The 22,233-nt window shown below is 37.8% G+C and overlaps 1 protein-coding gene across 5 annotated transcripts in view; it reads left to right on the forward strand.

Moving 5' to 3' along the window:
- The window catches only part of LOC122569728, a 54,251-nt gene extending 35,036 nt beyond the window's left edge, over positions 1 to 19,215 (forward strand). For 4 of the 5 annotated variants that reach the window (XM_043731244.1, XM_043731245.1, XM_043731246.1 and 1 more), the window contains 7 exons: positions 9,969 to 10,171; positions 11,262 to 11,542; positions 12,345 to 12,755; positions 13,660 to 13,860; positions 15,006 to 15,217; positions 15,986 to 16,110; positions 17,011 to 19,215. In XM_043731244.1, the coding sequence (XP_043587179.1) occupies positions 9,969 to 10,171; positions 11,262 to 11,542; positions 12,345 to 12,755; positions 13,660 to 13,860; positions 15,006 to 15,217; positions 15,986 to 16,110; positions 17,011 to 18,056 (2,479 nt within the window). In that variant the 3' untranslated portion in view covers positions 18,057 to 19,215. The remainder of the gene's footprint in view (positions 1 to 9,968; positions 10,172 to 11,261; positions 11,543 to 12,344; positions 12,756 to 13,659; positions 13,861 to 15,005; positions 15,218 to 15,985; positions 16,111 to 17,010) is intronic. The other variant, XM_043731243.1, reaches the window with a different exon arrangement.
- The last annotated feature ends 3,018 nt before the right edge of the window (positions 19,216 to 22,233 follow it).

Consider the following 22,233-nt stretch of genomic DNA (forward strand, 5'->3'; position numbering starts at 1 on the left):
GAAGTACTTTTGTAGTAACAGAACAAAATGTTCTATTCAAATTGTTCTCCTGAAGTACTTTTGTAGTAACAGAACAAAATGTTCTATTCAAATTGTTCTCCTGAAGTACTTTTGTAGTAACAGAGCAAAATGTTCTATTCAAATTGTTCTTCTATGGTAATTTTCTAGTAACAGAACAAAATGTTCTATTCAAATTGTTTTCCTGTAGTAATTTTGTAATAACAGAACAAAATGTTTTATTCAAATTGTTCTTCCGAAGTACTTTTGTAGTAACAGAACAATATGTTCTATTCAAATTGTTCTTCTGAAGTACTTTTGTAGTAACAGAACAAAATGTTCTATTCAAACTATTTTATTCCTACATAATGGATTATTCATAATTTAATAAAATAATATGAAATAAAAAATGTTGCACATCTATTATTTCCTTATAAAACAAAAGCAACTTTTGGAACGACCTAATATATCCATTTTCGACAGAGAATGATAGACTTTATTAAATGAAATACAATTTTCCTCTACAAAGTTCTCTTAATTTTTCTACGTTTACTTACAATGGGGTTAAAATAGCGATGTAATCTGGCTCAATTATATTAAAATCACCCTGTACATTCGTTCGATCTACGCACACCACGATTCATTCGCAGCGTTTCTCGTCCCGGGAAGAGAGGGACGCGTTTTGTCTTTAGAGAATTTTCCATGGCGCGTAAGATTTTCCAGCCGACAGACAAACGTGTCACGAGCTCCTGTGTGTCTCTTTCATCCGCGAAACTGGGTTTCTGGGATAAATCGCTGTGATTTCTAGTTAAATTAACCCTACGGGAGCTGCCGGCTCTTTCTCCGACCTCGTTTCTTTGAATTCTTCTTCAAATTTCTTCTTTCTCATCTTCCTCTGAATTCTCTAATTCAAGAAAAAGTAGAATACACTCGAGACAATCTTGCGAATTTCATACAAATTTCCTATCTCATTCTACTTCATTTTATTTCAGCCGTATGAATTTCCGTGTATTTCATCAATGCACATAACAATTGTTATTAATTCCATTAATTTTTGCTCGTTTAAATTTTTATCAATTGAATTTCAAGTTTCTATGTTTTAAGTTTCAGTTTAAGATCGTACGATTATTTTATACCTTTATAATCACTTTTGCATTTAGTTTTATGAATTCATCGTTACTATTTTACCAATTACAATTCGAACATAAACTTTCTATAGAACGTGAAATTATTTGACATCATTGCGACAACTTTCATGTTTTAACTTCGTGGAATTATCATCATCGTATCCCGAGCAAGAAAGAGAAAGAAGGTACTAGAAGAGGTGAAAAATGGAGGGACACAGAGGGAAGCAGGAGAAGAGCAAGAAAGTTGGACAGGAGACCAAATTGTAGAAGAAAGAAGGAAGAGAGAAACAGAAGAGAGGAGGAAAAGGATAAAGGAATCCAAATATAACAGATACTACAGAAACATAACTAAAGATGAGATGCCAAAGTACTTGGAAGGGAGGATGAAGTGGAAGGACAGAAAAATTATAGCCAGATTCAGGCGTGGAAACGAGACCAAAGCGAAGGAACACTGGAAAGAGGAGGGAGAAAAAAGGTGCAGATTATGCGGAAGGGAAGAAGAGGATCTGAGACATGTAATAGAAGAATGTGAAATAAAGGGAGGACCAAAACACATGAAAAAAACACTGAATGAGACTGGAGAAGGACTAACGGAATTAAAAGCAATAATAGAGAAGAGAAGGGCAAGGGCAATACAAGACGGGGAGGAAGGACAAGAAGGTAGCACGCCAAGAAGGCAAAGGACCAAAGTGACAATAATGTGTAGTCATAAGTTGCAATAGTTTGTAGTCATTAGTTTTAGAGACTATTGATAAGAATATGCCAAGGAGTGCAATACAATAAATGTAAGAAATGTAATTCGAAAGTTCGTCCAAAGCCGAAAGGCACGGACTAAAATAAATAACAATAATATCATCATCGTATCCCTTTGCAAGATACTACAATTCTTTAACCAAAACCGCTTCTGTTCTACGAAAGTTAATCCTTCCCAAAGTGGAAGAATTTTCAAGAAATCTTGCGTGGTCAGTCCGCCGAACCATATCAAATCTCGTGATTCTCCTCTTTTCCGAGCTTCCTTTTCTTCTGCTTGGTTCGTGTGATCGAAGAAAAGATTCTTCGACGAGCGTCAATTAAGCGTCATCACGAGAAACGCGAGACGAAGGGACGAAACACGAGAGCAGAAGGGACGAAGCTTTTAGAAACAGGGATTTCCCGGCGTCGATTCCCCCGTTTGCTTCGTAATTTCCCGTTTGTTCCCCCGAAAGCGAAGATTGCATTTAATTGCGCGGAAAGCGATCTCGATGCTCGGGGTTGCGAGTCGAGTCTCGATGATAGATCGGTGATTAAAACGCGTTACAGCTATCTCGTGATTGTTTTGAAAGGATTCAGAAACAAGATACAGAGTTTCCAAGATTTCAAGTCTCAGTCTCTAATCCATCAACGACGACTATATACAGTGTAACGACGAGTGAAAAGTGTATAGATACATTTACATTTATATTTTCCTTCTCTCAATGTACGTACATGCAGGAAGTACGTGAAAACAACGCGTACCTTAAACTTTCAAATGCATTTTCAAATAATAGACGAATTAAAGATTCGCGGAAGTTCTCATTGTCTAAAGAGAATAATTTATCGACTATGTGTTTTCGCGCAGAATAAATAACGCGTCACTGGAACGCACTGAAACGAATAGAAGAAAATAAAACTGAGTAGAATGAGAATATTTGAAAATATTCATATTTCCATGCAACGACGTATATGATGCGAACACGTCGAAGCACATTTTTATTTTATAACATATTACGTCATATTTAACACGGACGACACACGATACGCGCATAATATAGTACGATTGTCTAGTATCATGTTTATTATAAATTTCACATCTGTTAACAAGGATGTGAAAGAGAAACGATACGCAATATCTTCGTATTAACACTAGAACAACCGATAGTTAATACGAAGATATTTCTACCAAAATACCTGATTAAAAAAATACCTAATAATAGAATATTTTTATATTTATTGATTTATTACTTACAAAAGGAATTTCATGTTATGTAGTACATTTTTGGTATTATTAATCCATCTAGGACCATGATCCCTAAACGAGGGTTGACGCATTTATAAAATTGTAGAATCAGTCATTTTGACTGCTGTGGAATTTTTAGTGATAACATCTAGCGATCTAGCGATCGATCCGGAATCTTCCTGACAACTGATATCGTCATATCGAATGATACGCAGTACAAATTTTAAAAAGGTGTGGCAAGTTATACGAAACGAGGAAGCTGGTTAATTGGGGTTCGATAAACAGATTGCAGGACCCTTGCACACTTTGACAAGTACCAGACGTTTTGACTGCTATTTGTATAAGTAGCCTTGGTACAAAATTATTTTCAGTTTGAATACAAAAAAAAGAAAATAAAATTCATTATATTATTCTTTTAGCTATCGTTGCGAAAGTCATTGCATCATTGCGGAAAAAAGATATAACACGAAGTAGGAATTTTATAATAAAATTGTAAAACCAGTGAATTTGGCTGGTGTGGTAGTTCTAATGTTAAATAAGATAAAAAGTATCCTTTAGAGAATCTTAATGTCGTAACGTAGGAAATACATTACCATAATAAAACAAAATAAATATTAATACGAATAGATACGATATTTATGTAATAGGAAGATGGAACAGGAAAGATAATAAAAAATAATACAATATAATATAATATAATAATAATAATATAGTGATACTAATAAATTGTACGTTTTATTATTTCCTTGAAAATAATTCGAACGTCAGTTTCCATTCGACTTAACGTGTACGATATATTTTGCTTGATCGGCGAGTATACAAGAGCCAGCGACACGTATACTTTATTTATGCACTGCGTTAAGCCGGGTTCATAGGATCCACGACAGGATCTAATTTATGCAGGGCGGCATGCACGGATCAGCGATGCATCATTCCTGTTGTCCCCGTCGAATTCACCGAATCTGGGCCAAAACTGTCAAAGTATCGCGAAGATGCGACAGTAACGGATTGGATTTGGTTCGTCGATTCGATGGATCGTTGCACAAATCGCGTAGTCGTTGCCATAGAAATGTGCAATTAAAATCCAGGTGAACGAAGCTTAAGATTAGCGTCGTAGATTTTGATTTAATTTTATTATTCCGTTTAAATCGATAGAACTTTATATTTAAACGCGCATCTCTAGGATTTGTTTCTAGCTATTGGACAATTTTTCTGTCTGGATTAAAAGATAGAATAGAATTAAGTTTCTGGAAAATTAAATTCTAGAAAGTTAATTTTTGGAAAATAGTCAATCAGGAATTGGAATATTAAAATAGAGGAAATTTCAGAGAACGAGATTAATCGATTTGTCTCTCGAGTGGTTCAGATATAGTTGAAATATAGTGGAAGATTCAGTTTAGGGAAGTTTAAATGCCAAGGACGATTAAAACAATTTTCATATATATATTTTTGCAGGAAATAATTATTTTCGATTTTAACAGGGTTCTTGCACAAAGAGAGCAGAGAATTCGGTAAAAATTGCAAGTCGTTGCCATGGAAATATCTAATCAAAATCCAAGTGAATGAAGCTTAAGATTAGCATCGTAGATTTTGATTTAATTTTATTATTCCGTTTAAATCGATAGAATTTTATATTTAAACGCGTATCCCTAGAATTCGTTTCTAGCTATTGGACAATTTTTCTGTCTGGATTAATAGATTGGTTTCTGGAAAGTTAAATTCTGGAAAATAATTGATTAGGAATAGGAATATTAAAATAGGGAAAATTTCACAGAACGAGATTAATCGATTTGTCTCTCGAGTGGTTCACATATAGTTGAAATATAGTGGAAGATTCAGTTTAGGGAAGTTTAAATGCCAAGGACGATTAAAACAATTTTCATATATATATTTTTGCAGGAAATAATTATTTTCGATTTTAACAGGGTTCTTGCACAAAGAGAGCAGAAAATTCGGTAAAAATTGCAAGAATTTTAAGCTGAACGCTGCTTAGGTCAATGGCATGTGTAACTGGTGGCTGTTTATCGTGGTGAAAAATTTGTCGTGGCTTATGTACACGAAGCTTCGTATACTATATAAGTAGTGAAATATTACATATAAAATATTCAAGTGATAAACGAGACATTTTAAAAAAGATATATATTAAGAGATTCAGAAGAAAAGAGAAAATATAAATATACGGTATTATGAGCGATTCTTAATCCTTGATTTAAAGGCACAAAAATGAAAACCATACACGTAACGTACGGAAATATTCAAATCACAGTGAATGAAACAGATACGACTCTCGTCAAATTATTCTTTTCTGAGAATAATGGATTTCTAGTATTTGGAAGTAAAAGTAAAACTCATTATAATACACAGTCATTATACACAGTCATTATAATACACACTCATTGTAATATAGTAGAATCGACGTTATAAGAAATAATCTGCTTCGCAATTCGGAAAAATCACTGCTTAGACGTCATTCCTTTAATCGTAAAAATATCGAAACCTGCATAGAAAATTCGCATTTTAGCCTTCTTCTTTTTTTTGTTTTTTGTTCCATCGCTATTATCATAGTCGCTAATATTTTTCCATTGGGTAAACGGGCGAGCGCGTGAAAATTCCGGTGAAAATGACGCTGAATTTGAGAAACGCTGGTAAGATAGTACTCGGCGAAAAATCCAAATGAAACGGAGAGTACGTGCGCGTCGAAAGCTCCGATAACGGTGCACGTTTTAATAGTTTTACGATTGTCTCGCGAAGTGCATTAATAATAGCGGAAAACAGGCAGCCAATGGAAAATCCGATATCGACGCCCGGTTGCTCGCGAAATAATGTGTTTCACTTCTATTCGAGTCGGCGATACGTAGGACGAGGGCAACGTGCGAGTTGTTAATCTTTCAATTTCCGAGTTCTCGAGCCGATAAATTTCGTCAAACTTATCGTTGTAATAGCGTTCCATTGGCGTCGGAAGATCCATGGAAAATTAATAGAATGGTCGATAATGTAAATTTTGTAATATTTTGTATTATAGCAATTTATCTTCCACTGCTTCATTATGGACAATTTAAAAAATACAAAGAAGAGACGTTTGAAGATAGTTGGACAAGCTGTTCTCTGAAATTCAATTTGTGCGTGTGGCTTTGCGGGTGCGTGGATTTGATCGCGTTTTGACAAAATTCGAAAGAATATTCGAGTCTCTTAGAAATCGTCCAATTTCGGTCTTTCGATGGGTATCGGCACCGAATATTTACAACATCGAATTAATTTTTATTTATAAAGGAGTTTGTCGTGTTCAAATCACGTCGGGGCACGAATGTAGAGGATAGTTGGTTTGTTCAGGACCAGTATAAGTAAGGAGTACAGTATCTACCAGTTATCAGCGAGTTATCAGCGATCTAATTAGCGATTTACACTGTCTTTAGCGAATCTGTTAGTACGAGCGATTATTGTCTGTATTAATTTATTTATCATTTTAAATATATTTGACGGTTTTATATTATCGGTTATATTATCTTCTACACATTATTTACATTAAAAGATGGCGTTTCCAAGAGCCTGCTGCTATTATATTGCAATTTCTGCATTCTAAATTAGGAGTTTTCCTTCATTTAAGGGAGTGTTTTGAATTACAACGTTCTAAGACAGCGTCTTTTTGTGATCTTTTTTAGAAGGGAAAGAAATAGATAAAGTTATTGAATTTTGAGCTTTATATATAGTTGAATTTTATATATAGTTAACGAATACAAAAAATTTTTTTTAAGTAAAAAGAAAAATTATAACGGATTTCTAAGCCTATTTCATGGGCTACAGTTTTCAATCGGCGTGAAAGATCCACCTCGCAATTCCTGACTGAAACGAAAAACCAAAAAAGGATTAAGTTATTATATATTTTTCTTCTCGATGAACTAAAAAAAAAGACAGAAAATAGTGCGAAATTAGAAATTTTGGCGAGTTTAAAGAAAGAATGTGTTTTTTAAAAAGAAAAAATAAACTTTAAGGTGCTACAACAATTATTTAAATAAACTTTTTGACGAACTTTTTTACTTCATCGAGAAGAAAAATATACAACAATTTAATCCCTTTTTGGTTTTTTGTTTCGGTCAAGAATTACGAGGTGGATCTTTCACGCCGATTGAAAACTACAGCCCATGAAATAGGCTTAGAAATCTGTTATAATTTTTCTTTTTACTTTAACAAAAATTTTTCTGTATTCGTTAAATATATACAAAACCACACCTCAAAACTCAATAACTTCATTTCTTTCTTTCCCTTCTAAAAAAAATCACAAAAAGACGCTGTTTTAGAACATACTAATTCAGGACACATCCTTAAACATGTTTCCAATCGCCAAATAGGTACAAATTATCGTTCCACTATTATTTCTTTCTTGTTATACTTAGAAATCTATTTCAAATGAATATCAAATAATTCCCATTCTGTAAATTTAGTGTGACGAATCAACTGCTGACAATAGCTGTGTTTCCCATTCTTCCTCGTGAAAGTCCTTTCCTCTGAAAAATGCCTCTTGCGAATTCTCGTTCTCTCATTAGCGCGGCTTTTACATTACATTTAAAGGAAGAACAACGGTGCCAACTTGCCTCTTCTCGTCCCTCCATTATATTATCCAGAAACGGTTCGCACAGGGGTCCCGTCACTTCCGCCGCTTGATTCAGCTACAATTTCTGTATTTCGAAAATTTCGGCCTGACCCCGGCGAAATTATTTGGCATCGCTACAACGCGGCTCTATTATACGGTTACTCGCAAATGCATGCCGTGTTTCTTCGTGTCCCCCGAGCAATAACTCTTCCGGGGACGCGAGACGTCGTTGGAATTTCTCCCTGTGTACGCTCCTTCTCGTCCTTTTGTACGAAACTTCCTTTTAACTTCTTCCCGAGGAGGCAAAGAGAGAGAGAGAGAGAGAGAGAGAGAGAGGGAGAGATTGTGACGCGCGAGGACGACTCGAGAATATCGACGAAAATCGTGGAATTCCATCGATTAACGTTTTTGTACACTCAACTCCCTCCCCACCCACCCGTAACCTGTTTCGAATTCCTTTCGTTGGAACGATTCGAGTAGCCGAGTAAAAAGCAAATTCTACCCATTCGAACGTTTCATCTTCGATTTATTCTTCCGTCGCGTTTATAGCCTGTTTTATTCGCGTGCTTTGTATGGACACGCTGTCAAGAGAATGAAAGATATTTTGGGAAAATATTCCCACACGTCACACATTTCTCATGTTGCATTCTTGCAGGTTTAAGGTATTTGTTTCTTCCTCGTTTCTTTTTCTTTCTCTTTTTTTTTAAGAGAGAGAGAGAGAGAGAGAGAGAGAGATTTCTGTTTGTTTCACAATTGATTATAAGCTTCGATAGAGCTGTTGCTGGCTTTATGGATTCTGGCTGGTACGCGTTCTTCCGAGAATAGCAGAGTTTTTGGTAACTACTTGTTTTACGACTTTTTCATGTTTCACTTTATTATAGCATTGAATATGCGAATCTCATAAAAGTTGACTTTTATTCATCTACGCAGACAGAAATTTATTGAGACAGAAGGGGACAATTATCTTTTAATTTCCACCTGCACTGTTTAAAGATATATTTCTAAATAGAAGCAAATAATATCGGAACACATTTGAAACTACTAAAAGAAATAACGTATATGGCTAGTGGAACAGCGCTTAAGAGGTGTCCTGAATTAGTATGTTCTAAAACAGCGTCTTTTTGTGATTTTTTTTAGAAGGGAAAGAAACAGATGAAGTTATTGAATTTTGAGCTATGGTTTTCTATATATTTAACGAATACAAAAAAATTTTTTTTAAAGTAAAAAGAAAAATTATAGCAGATTTCTAAGCCTATTTCACGGGCTACAGTTTTCAATCAGCGGGAAGGATCCACCCCGTAGTTCTTGACCGAAACGAAAAACCAAAAAAGGATTAAATTATTGTATATTTTTCTTCTCGATGAAGTAAAAAAAGTTCGTCAAAAAGATTATTTAAATAATTGTTGTAGCACCTTAAAGTTTATTTTTTCTTTTTAAAAAGCACATTTTTCCTTTAAACCCGTCAAAATTTTTAATTTCACACTATCTTCTGCCTTCTTTTTAGTTCATCGAGTTTAAGTTAAATAAAAATCATTCAGAAATATACATATGCAACGATATCTGTCTCGAAGAATGTCGAGGAATTTTAGTGGAAACGAGTCCTTGTTTTATCGTTTCGTCGGACATAGGAAAGTTTCAGTTTGTTGGTTTCCGGTATCCTCTCGGTAACATGCAAATTCAGCATGTTTATACATCTGTCGGCTATTTATAAGTGCAGAAACGTATTTACGAGGACCAAGCAAACTGTCATTTATCGTATCTAACGATTCTATTTCTTTGGCAGTGTACACGGACATATGAATCTGCATAAACATTTACACCAGAGTGTCCGTTTCAATGTTTCGTTTTTCTTTTCAAAACGTAATTGCCCCGCCATAAATTAAAATATAAATTGCTCCGTTAAATAGACCAATAAATATCTGTCGGGGATATTAGGTTGGCAATTAAGCGATTGCGGATTTTGTCATTAGATTGTAATCATTTAGTTGCCAACCCAATAGATCGCAGGTAAAGTTCTCTACGCTACGTTAGCGTACGATTTAACGCACTTTCTGCATCGGCGACGTAAAACACGTAAAATACGTAAAATAGATGGCAGATGCAGTGCAAAACCCGTTAACGCGAATTACTACACCAAACACCTAACACGATCCGAAACTGCGAAACTTTCGCGACCACCCATACACGTTTTATTTTCACGCTCATCGTCATCCCCATAGGTACGACGACACTTTCGCAGTGGCGCGTATTATTTAGCGGTTTCTCTCGGATCTATTTGCAGCTCCGAAATAGGGTACGCTGGTTCGCCGCCAAGGGAGCTTCTCACCAGGGGCAGAAGCATAGATTCCGTGGACAGGCTTTTTCAACCGAGCGACTGGGTCGACGTGAACCTCGAAGTGCCGAGTACACCGAGGGCGAGCTCCGCTCTCACGAATTTAACCGTCGACACGAGCCTCTATCCGGCCACCACCCCCACGTCCAGCTGTAAGCTCGCAATTTATCGTTAGCTCGTATTGCAAGCTGTATCCTTAACGAGAACACGCTGGTTCCGACATGCCGGCTGATAAGGATAGAAACAGCGTGTATCGTGAACCCTTCTGCAACACGCTTCGTTGCATCGGTATACGTATTTGTAAATAACTATAGCAGACAAAATCCCTCCCCTTATAGCCAAACCCTAATTCTCCGCCATTCGGGCTTTCTAAGCTCCAAGTGAGGGGGAAAAAATAGGCTGGAAAGTATGAGTTTGGCCGGCAGGTTGGAAACTTTCGATGTGGCCCTTGTTACGTGTTTATCCCCTGGCTGCCACTTTTGCCAAGAAATTTCCACTGCAGCATTTCCCTCGCTCTATCTCCCTTTTAGTAGCTTCTGCATAGAGCCAAGTTAATTATAGCACGTCCGTGTGTTTTTGAAATTTTAGCGTTTACCTTTTTGTCGAGGTATTGTAGATTGTTTATATATATATATATTGTTATTATTCTTACAGCAATGTCAATTGGATTTTCATTATAAGCGGCGAATGATGTAACTGATTAGAATTTTGTTTTCTCATTAGGAGATATAGTGGAAGTTTGGTAATTAGTGGAGTAAGGGAACGTACCACGTAGATGAGTATAATTTTAACGGAAATGAATTTTATTTTATCGAGTCCTACACGAGTAAAGAAAAGAAAAGAAAAGAAACGAAGGAGAGAGATCGGAGGATGATGGAACTTTTTAAACGAAGTAAAGTCTTCTTCCATTTCGCGACAGTTGCACAAAAATTCGTCAGAAATTCTGCATTCTACTTGTCCTGGTTCAGAAATCTCAATGTGCCATTCAAAACTAAAATTTAAAAATTTTGGCAAGTCGACTAGCGTTTGATACATCAACGTGGATATCGATAAATCGCATTAAATCTTCCTTCAATCTCCTTAGGTTACCTTACAAATTAATTAAAAATCATTTCCGTAGCCACCCAAGGCCCCAAGCTCTGTTTGTTTGCTGTTTATTTCAACGTTGATAATATCGAATAAATTTCTTTCAGCACAAACACGTAAAATGTCTAAAAATTCGTCATAAATCCCAAAATTCAGGTTCGAACCTGAAGGATGTCACGCCGATTCCACCACCCAGGCGCCGGAAGCGGAACAAGGGCAGGCCCCTGCCGCCGAAACCGGACGAGATCGCAGAGAATTCGTGCAATGGTCCAAAACGAGGAGAAACCGGCGATGAACCGTTGTATTCGTCGGTCAGGTCACCGAAAAGCAGCGGAGACGAGCAGGAGACGGAAGAGGAGGTGAAAACGGATAAACATCGGTCTTACGACGACGCAGGACGCGATGGCAGAAGAACGAAAGAGATTTACGAACACAAGGCGAGTCATCCGGACAATCTCCATTGGAAATTCCCTCGTGACTCGATATTCACGAGAATATTTACCGTCGCGTAAAACGGGCCGCGCGATTCGCCAAACAAAAGGGAATCTGTGAAACAAATATCGACGCGACATTAGGAAATATTTACAAATCGGGTCGAATCGAGCCAACCGTTCGTTACGAGCACAGGGGATGGATAAGGGTGAGGATTGTAGTTTTGTTGAAATAAAGTCGGCGAAGGATTCTTTCGTTATTCCAGAATCAGCGTTCCTTTCCTGCTATTCTTATTCATCGCCGCTGCTGTCTTTTTTTCAAATTTGATTTTCTTCTAGTTTCCACGTATCGCCGTCGAATTGCCTTTTGAACGTTCCGTTTCTATTGGGTTGGCAACTAAGTGATTGCGGATTTTGTCAATGCCACGAAATGAGAAAATCCGCAATCACTTAATTGCCAACCCAATATTTTCGATTCGTGATTTTTACTTCAGCCATGTTGCGCGTTTCTTGCGTCTGAAATTCTGGCGAAAGAAAAGCATAGAATGGATGTGATAAATATACAGAGTAGTACGTAGTAAGTGCAAAGTATGTCATTCGTTGCAATATTAAATGGAAAAAAATAAATCTCTATTTAGGTTCTTTAATTCTGCTGGTACAAAAGCTGCGTAAAAGTTCTCAGTATATCGACAAGTTGGTTGAAAAGATAGCCTGAAAGATAGCAACAGCTTACCTTACCTTTCGCCAGCATTATCTATGCTCTTCCTTCCTCGATGCTAACGAGTGAACCGATTTTCCGGGTCTGTAGGTTAACGGGACCGGAAGGATAATATCGAGCGACGTGGTTTCCGGGAAGAGGAGTTTCGAGAGCAGCCAGCACCAGCGTAAGGAGAGCGACGAGTACGAGAAATTCGCGAGGAATCGAACAAGCAAGGACTCGTCGACTCCTAACCGTGTGGAGAAGAGAAGCAAGAGGGAGATCGAGAAGCGAGCGAACGATTCCTCGAGGGATCAGGAGAAATCGAGCGGTAACGCGAGGGCCAAGAACTTCAGCACCGTCAGCCTGCCGAATTACGACGAGTTGGACGTGGCCAGGCATCGGCCGAAGGAAAACGACGACCACGAACAACAGCAGGGCAAAACGAGCAAGTGCAGGAGACCCGTCAGAAGCAGCACCGGGTCGCTTCCGGCTGAATCTTTCCTCTCGCCGTTTTCAGATGTACGTACACTCGACTTTCCCTACGAATTTTCGGCCATCGGTTGTCTTCCACAGGCTCGCGCCTAAAGAAAATTTGAACGTCGTTTCGATTCGTTCGGCGCTTCTCTTTGAGAAATTTCGATCGATCAGGTGTTTCGAATGTTAATTCGAATCTCTTGGTTGTTTCGGTTCGGGGGATGTCGAGAGATTGAATGCTCGCGGGGGCTTTAATTTTCATCGTTTGGCTTTGCACAAAGGATTTTCGGCGTTTGAATATTCGAGCGGAATAAATGATGGAAATCTCGTGAATTTACAAGGCAAGCTAAGTGAAGGTAGGAAGATCAGGTCATTAGATAACGTGAATCGTTAGAATCAGGTCAATCAGGTAAATTGGAGATCAGATTTGGTAGGGCAGCAGTTCAGATACGTGGGTTGATTATGTAGATCAAGTAGATCAAATAACCCAGCAGAGTTAGGCAAGTGAGATTTGGTAGATTAGTTGAGAAGCAGCAGGTAGTTGAAGTACGTTGAGTCGATTATGTGCATCAGATAGTCGACACGTTAAATCGACTAGATCACGCACATAAGGTTCAAGCCTGTTACCGATATATCGTCAAAGAAAGATGACGTCTCAAGAGATGACAGGTGTTAAAGAGAAACGAGAAGAACAACTGTGTTAAGACATCGTCTTATTCTTCTTAATAACGCAACTTCTAAATACTTCAACGTTCAAATGTACTGCTTCTGGCAACGATATTTCGTGATATTCCAACACGCAGAACACACGTTCGTTCTTCTTCTGCGCGGTTCACTATGTTAACCGCATCGCATGCTTTATGTGGTAGTGGGTATCCGCAACGAAAGGGTTAAACTCAGGGTGACAAAGATTCGGCCGGATAACGCGTGAATTTATTCTAATCCACAGAAAACGAGCGTACGATTGGAGGACTACATTCCGAGGTCCGATAGCCTAACGCCGTACGAGGTGATGGAGAAGTTGGACTGTGGTACGAACGGGCTGACTACAGACGAATTTGTGAGATACGATCCGAATAAACTTGAAGACTGGGAGCTAGGTGATGAGGCCAACTGCCAACTGAATCGTCATCGACGTCTTTCCATCGAGGTACGATCCAATCGATAATCGACGTATACGCATATTTACGTATAAACATTGTACGTTTGTTGTAGAATTTAAGGGGGTGTCCGGAATTAGAATGCTCTAAAACAGCGTCTTTTTGTGATTTCTTTTAGAAGGGAAAGAAAGAAATGAAGTTATTGAATTTTGAGCTATGGTTTTGTATATATTTAACGAATACAAAAAAATTTTTGTTGAAGTAAAAAGAAAAATTATAACAGATTTCTAAGCCTACTTCATGGGATGCAGTTTTCAATCGGCAGGAAAGATCCACCCCGTAGTTCTTGACCGAAACGAAAAACCAAAAAAGGATTAGATTATTATATATTTTTCTTCTCGATGAACTAAAAAAGTTCGTCAAAAAGTTTATTTAAATAATTGTTATAGCATCTTAAAGTTTATTTTTTCTTTTTATAAAACACATTTTTCCTTTAAACCCGCCAAAATGTTTAATTCCGCACTATTTTCTGCCTTTTTTTTAGTTCATCGAGAAGAAGAATAGATAATAATTCAATCCCTTTTTGGTTTTTCGTTTCGGTCAAGAATTACGAGGTGGATCTTTCACGCCGATTGAAAACTGCAGCCCATGAAATAGGCTTAGAGATCTGTTATGATTTCTTTTTACTCTAAAAAATTTTTTTGTATTCGTTAACTACATATAATACCATAACTCAAAATTCAATAATTTCATTTCTTTCTTTCCCTTCTAAAAAAAATCATAAAGAGACGCTGTTTTAGAACATTCTAATTCAGGACACCCCCTTAATTTAATTTATCGTAATGGCCCGAATTCCACATATAAACGAAATATTTGTTTCCCACCTTTCACTACAAACAGTCGAACGACACAATCGTATGGTACTTTGGTAATAATTTTGAAATGAAACAGCGTGCAGAATTCTGAAACGTGTCATTTCTTCATCATCTTCGCAAAAGACCTAGCCGCATAATTGTGTACATAAAAAGCAACTTCGGATCGAAATAACATAAAGACTTTTCCTCGAAAGATATCTTATATGTTAAATAAAAAGAAAGAAATCTGCGTTTCTTGTTGTAAACGTTGCATTAGAATCGTCGACCGGAAGTTAGGGTCCTTGTAAAATAGATACAAGATACAAGAGAAGGATTTCCAGGACATTACGGAGCTGAACGACAAGGAGAAGAAGCGAGTTCACGAGGATGACGAGGATGTCGTTGATTTCTCGGCCGATCGAGAAGACGAAAGAAGATCCCCTTTGGCGAATGTTCCAAGATCTCCGATCTTCTTGGAGAAGCCGGAGGCATTTGGAAAAACAGCGTCCCCGGCACTCGGCCAACCGGAGTACATCGAAGTGGATCAAAATAGGTCGGTAGAGATTATCTATGGTCGGTGTTGCGGGGATTAAGTGGGTTTAATCGAGGTGCCCAGATGCCAACCGTTGTAAGTCCATATTCCGTGGTCTTAACGTTTTAACCATTGTATAATCTTCTCTCGCCACTTTCCAAACTTACGTTATATCTATTCTAGTCGTTTATTTATATATTAGTACTTAGAGTATAAGTTGCTAGATTTGCAGATATATAGACGTAGTTATACGAGACGTTAAAGCGATACAGGCGATGATTACAGTGTTGTTACGATATTTGCAACGTATCACTATAGAGTATGATTATTATCAAGGTAATTAAAACCTGCTTTGATTGGTTCAAGTGTTTTCATTGGTTGAATTTGTTCAAGTTTGAAGAAGAATGGACTTAGAACGAAACTTATATCTTTTCACGTTTCGAGGACAAACTTGATAGTTTACATCCGAGGCAATATTTTTGTCTATTAGCCTTAGGCATTTAAAATTCTCGTCTACTTGTCAAGGTTTTTATCGTGTTAACACAGGACTGTACGTTAAGTGGTAAGCAAATAGTTTCAAATTCTGTTGGACGAAGTGAAAAATTCACAGAAACGAAATTTTAAAGTGAAATTTTAACGCGGGTTATCAACAATCAGGTTTGTCTATGGAAGATTGAAACGAGGCATTTTTTTTTGTTAGAAAAAGATATCAGGTTTTCGATAACGTATAATACAAATCGCGATACATTTGCGAGAATAATGTTTGTTTGCGCTTTTTCTTTTGTACAGATCTCACTTGAGGTACTTCGATCAACCGAAGCTTACGGATAGCTGCAGAGTTTCGTGTGTCCGAGAGTCGTCAGAGTCTAAAGAGCCGTTTTTCCTGGACGAGGCGAAACATCGTTCCGCTTTGGGTAAATAGAAACGAGAAACAAAACTGTTTCGACCTTTCGTTACTTTCTGCTTTGAGAAATAACCCTGGTAATAATACGACGCATGGTTCAGCACGATATATCAAGCTGTCAATGTTCCTTCCCCTCGTAAATCCTAAAACCTCGTCGAATCTATCAAATGGAATGCGTGAAATTAAGCTGTTGCGCAACCGTGACGTTTCAGGTCACGTGTTTCCAAGGTTTCGAAGCCATTGTCATTAAGAACCGTATGAAAAATCAATTTTTTTATAGAAATATCTCTTAGAAACGTTTGTAGTTGTCCAAATCTTTCATTTCCATGAGAATCCTAATTAAAAATGTCCTAATACCGCATCCCAATTCTAAAATTTAGTTATCTAAATCTAGAAATCAAAATTCCATATCTCAAAGACTTCTTGAGCCTAGAAATACTCGAACTTCAAATGTCAGTCACCTCAAACCGAATTGCAAATCTAGCAATCTAAAAGATTTCAAAATCCAATCCTTTAAGAGTCCAATAATAACTCAGAATGAAAATCAAGTCTCTAAACCTCCAAACCTAATAAAACGTCTAAATTTCAAAATCTAAATGGGATAAAGCTACCGCTAAAGACCCCAATTACCGTGAACGAATCCAGAATTCCATCCGATATCCATCAAATTCTCAAAGAAGAAACACGAACAAATTATCTGAAATCGATTACAAGACGAAAATCCAAAGTTCGAACTTCCTGTATTATCTCTACTACTTCGAGAACCTCAAGAAACCCAACAATCAGCACAATTCCAAAACCAGGAATCACACTTGTCCATATCCAGCATTCCTCTTGACCAGCATGATTGAGCAGAAAGGACCCAACTATCTTCGAACGTGACTAACGCATTAAACGCGCTCCCTCTTAGCAGATACGCTCACTGGGTCCATGGAAGGGAAGCCAGAGACCGATCGATCGGGTCAATCGAGGATGACGTTCGCCAGGAGCTTGTCAAACGAGAGCGAACCGAACGAGAACACCTACGAAGCAAAAGATTTACACAGTCACGCGACTAACCTGATCAGGACCATCTCAGAGGAGTCTTTGCCACGCGAGATGCTGGAGGAAGAGCAACTGGACGATTTCTTCGATGCCAAGCTGGCTAAAAACGTCCATAACAATCTGAGGAAAAGTCTAGACGACTGGAAGACCAACACACCACCTCCTAGTCCCGAGCCTAAGATCAAATCGGACATTTTAGACTCTGATCACTCGACTTTGTTAAAAGTTCTCAAGGAAGAAATTGCAGAAGAAAGCAACCTAAGTTCAATGACACCAAGCCTGACAGAACTGGAAGCTGCTTTGTCAGACATGTTAGAGAAAGAAGATTCTCAGGAAGCGTCTAAAGAAGAAAATAGATCAAACTTCACCGACGAACAAGTTGTAAAGAAACTAGAGTCTGACGTTCAGAGGGATTCTGATACTTTTAACGGAAAAATGGATAGTTTGCCGAATGAAAATGGAGGAAGAACGAGTGATTTAAATGTAGTTGATCGAGAGATGAGGAATTCCAATGTCCTTGAAATTCCAGCACCCGCGAAGCAGATTGTAGAAGGGAAAAAACTAGTCTCAGGAAGGAAGGTTTCATTTTGTTCTTGGGAAGAGTCTGTGGCGAATATGGAGACTCGGCACGAGCAAGAATCTGTTGATTATTCACTGGATCTAGAGAAAAGGAACGTTTCTCGTTTAGACGAGGATCGAGGTACAGGCGACAGAGGAGGCATTTTTCTGGATGTTCCGCCAGAGAAGCCGAGCAGATTGAATAGGAGCTTGGATGATCTTCTGGAGAACACGAACGTTGTCCCTACACCTCCTAGAAGGAGGAACAGGAGCGTTGGTGTGGTCAAGAGGGAGTTTGAAGTGGCGCAAAATGGCACCGTCTCGGAGCACCTCTCGGATGACAGACTCATTTAATCGTTCTAAGTGATGATCTTCCAAGGACATTTCCAGAGGCTGTTGTTACTGTTGGTGGAACTAATGTAGCATGGTTGTAAATTGAAGAATTTAGTAGCGGCATTGATTGATATATAGTGGCTCACTGTAGTATTCGAATACTTGTGGAAATCTTCAATGAATATATTGTACAGCGTTCAGAATGTTTTGTATTGCACATACAGTATGCACATAAAAGATTTCTAGAATAAGCGTTCAAACACTTTCACGAGCCATTGTAGATGGAACTAGGTTGGGTCTTACAGAATCATTTTGAATGTTATATGAGGGTTTACGTGTGTTCATAACGAGTATGAGTGAGAAATTACAATCATGACACGCGCAGCGACTGAACATCAATAAATATATTATTTGTGTATATTTTGTTGTATGTACATATTGCTATGGACACAGAATGCGTTTCACAGAGAAGTTGCTATCTGTCGATATTGATTTAATTCGGTAGACAGTCTTTGGCGATAGTTTACAGCGAACAGTCTACCAGATGATCGTAGCAAAACGTTGATTATATCAATTTCTTGCTTATTCTTATTTTTTAATTCTCTGTAAATAGACGTGTCTTCCTCACATTCGAAGGAAACAACTCTCTTAATATATTAACTGTGTATGTGTTCGTGTACAGAATGAACATGCTAAAGCGGGCAGTACAACTAATCCATAAATAAGACAAGAAGAAACGACGAGTGTTTTCTGTTTGAGACATTTATTTTTGAGAAAATCGAGTCTAAATTTACCAAGCACCTTTAGATAAATTCCGAATAAAGGTGGCACAAACATATAGAAGATTATTCCGCGGACAAACATAAATCAAAACTGTATAACGAATCGATGGAACGTGCAATGATTCCAAATTGGTAAATTTCGACTCTTGACCGATTTTACGACCTGGCTTTATCAGTTCCACCAACAATATACGCAAGAACGGTTGTTCAAATCAAACATTTTCGAAATATGGTTGCAGCTACCGCAAATAGAGACGAAATGGTGAAGATGGCTTGTCGATTAAGCAAATTGTAATATTCGCGACATGTTCGACGACGTTGACGATTATAAATAGTTTTACGAATTGTTGTTACTGTAACGTGGATCGTAATAAAGATTATGGCGCTCGTTCGATTTATTTCGCGAGTTAATTCGACGGGGCTTCCAAAGCGCGACAGAAGATTCTTCCTCCATCGATTTCCTTCCATAGGAAACTTTCTAACGAACTTGCTGCTTTCGAAGAAACGACGTCGTCCTTCGAAAATCACGAAACTTCGTTCGGAAAGTTTCCGATCAAAGGGATCGCTGATGTTCGCGCCTTATTCTCGTCCGCGACATTCGTCAGATTGTCTGATTTCGATGAACAAGCTGTCGTGCCGCCTGGAATTAGATCGTAAAGTTATAGAATTGTTCTAAACATGTTGCATTGATATCCACACATTGCGATGTCTTACTTCCTACTAATTATCGTTTTGCCATGATTTAATGATTTTTGAAGATTTTTATATAATTCGAGATATACAGATCCAGATGCTTTACGTTCGAGCTTAGGGTTTCCTTTGCCACTTCTGACGACGCTGAGAAAATACTTCGCGGTTTTATCATTCACTTTACTTTGAAATTGACTATACTCGTTTCTAACGTCATTTCGAACAATCAGCGTACGATCAGCGTGGTAATTTTAAGCTTTAGAAAAATCATATCGCAAGTGTACTGATTTCATAGCTTCGATGAAACATTGATGGATAGAATGTGAAATTGACATACGAAGATAGAGGTTTATTTTTTTTTACTGTAGAAACAGAACCAAATTAAATGAAATTAAATTGACGTTAGAAAAGAATTTCTAAATTTCGAGTTAGGAAGTAATTTCGATAAAAATCTTTCAAGAGAGGAATTCAGAATTCCGTTGCAATCAGTACATGGAGAGGGATAACACATTTCGTAGTATAGCGGAAAGTTTACACAAAAACATACCAAGCTTGGCGGCAAATTCCATCAGTCGCAAAACTCCATCAACACCGTCGCGCACCCCAAAACGAGTTTCCACGACCAGTCCATCAAAAATTTGCGCCAAACAACAAACGAATTCGAGCTAACATAGATTCCACATTCCGAAACTTCTCGGAACCAAATTGCCACCGTCCAAAAAAAAAAAAAAAAAGAATCTGTCCCAATTTCTTTCAAACATCAACCTAAAGGACATACAGAAAAGAAAAAAGGAAGGAAAAAAAATGTTTCAAAGTTTCTTTTCAAATTACATTAATCGCGTTACTTTATAATTTTCGATGCATAATCGTCCGATTGAAATACATACGCGGATCAAAAACTCAGAATACTCTGCAATTTTAACCGATCTACAAACGATCTAACACTCTTCTTCTCAATCGTCGCTCTGTTTTCGCTTAGAAAGAGAAACTACAGCGATTTGCGAAAGTAAAGAGAAAGGAGAAGAATTGGCTGGAATTTTCTTCAAAAATGACCCTACTCCGCAAAATTACAAATTTCACGTAATTCAGAATTTTCCTAGCCTTCGACGTATGATAGCGAGTCATTGAAACGGAAAGCAAACTGAAAGTAATCGATAATTTCTAAACGAATTGCAGATAACGTAACTCATCCTCCCGGCCCTCGAATATCCCACGGTTATCTGCCGGATCCTCGGAAGTTTGATTTAACGTCGTCACGAAAGGATGGCTGAAAATAATTTCGTCGTCGGGAAGAAAAGAAAGGAGAAAGGAAAAACGTAAGGGAATTCAGCCTGTGGCGTCGATCGAACGATCGGCTGCCGGTTCTGCGGCGTTATCGCCATCAGATACCCGTCGCGAATATATACGAGCCACGAAGGACGAGCACACGGGCTCTGTCGATTCTTCGGGGTCAGCGTTTGGAATTCAGGAAGCAGCTTGTTCCGAAGAAAAAGCGGCACGTGATTGGACCGGCCGGAAGGAGCAAGTTTCTCGCCGCCTCGACGAAAAGGACTGGCTACGCCAGCCCTTCCAGCCCTTCGACCAGATTAATCTTGTTTTCGGGACGAGGCGAGTTAAGTGGTTGTGACACGCAGAAAAGACGACTTTGCTAATTATTCCTGGTGGATAACAGTTCAAGGTTGATCGAAGGGAATTCTGGATATTTTGAGGCTAAACCGAGCTTCAAGTTTTACACATTTGGAACGATGCGAATACGGTTAGCTATTGGCTATTGTTATTGTTGGTATCTCGAGTCCACGTGAATTGATGCGCTTCAGTTTAATTATTCGAAGGTTGTTTAGGATTTTGTCAAGTACAATTATTAATGAGTCTCTTTGATACATTTTTCGGCTTGTTTATTAGCACATTTCCTACTATCTTCGCCAATCTTCTACGTTACAACTTCTTAATCATTGCAGCTTGTCCTGAAAGTTTCTCTTGTTTCATATGGAAATAATGGATGCACAATATTGTTTTGTATTATTTAATAAAATCATGTATGATCCATTTTCTAGTAGTAGAACAAAATGTTCTATTCAAATTGTTTTTCTGTAGCAATTTTGTAATAACAGAACAAAATGTTCTATTCAAATTGTTTTCCTGTAGTACTTTTGTAGTAACGGAACAAAATGTTCTATTCAAATTGTTCTCCTGAAGTACTTTTGTAGTAACGGAACAAAATGTTCTATTCAAATTGTTTTCCTGTAGTACTTTTGTAGTAACGGAACAAAATGTTCTATTCAAATTGTTCTCCTGAAGTACTTTTGTAGTAACGGAACAAAACGTTCTATTCAAATTGTTCTCCTGAAGTACTTTTGTAGTAACGGAACAAAATGTTCTATTCAAATTGTTCTCCTGAAGTACTTTTGTAGTAACGGAACAAAATGTTCTATTCAAATTGTTTTCCTGTAGTACTTTTGTAGTAACGGAACAAAATGTTCTATTCAAATTGTTCTCCTGAAGTACTTTTGTAGTAACGGAACAAAATGTTCTATTCAAATTGTTCTCCTGAAGTACTTTTGTAGTAACGGAACAAAATGTCCTATTCAAATTGTTCTCCTGAAGTACTTTTGTAGTAACGGAACAAAATGTCCTATTCAAATTGTTCTTCTGTAGTAATTTTGTAATAACAGAACAAAATGTTCTGTTCAAATTGTTCGTCTGTGTTAATTTTTTAGTAACGGAAC

Source organism: Bombus pyrosoma, linkage group LG7 (assembly GCF_014825855.1).
Source record: "Bombus pyrosoma isolate SC7728 linkage group LG7, ASM1482585v1, whole genome shotgun sequence".
In the NCBI taxonomy this organism is placed as follows: Eukaryota; Metazoa; Arthropoda; class Insecta; order Hymenoptera; family Apidae; genus Bombus; species Bombus pyrosoma.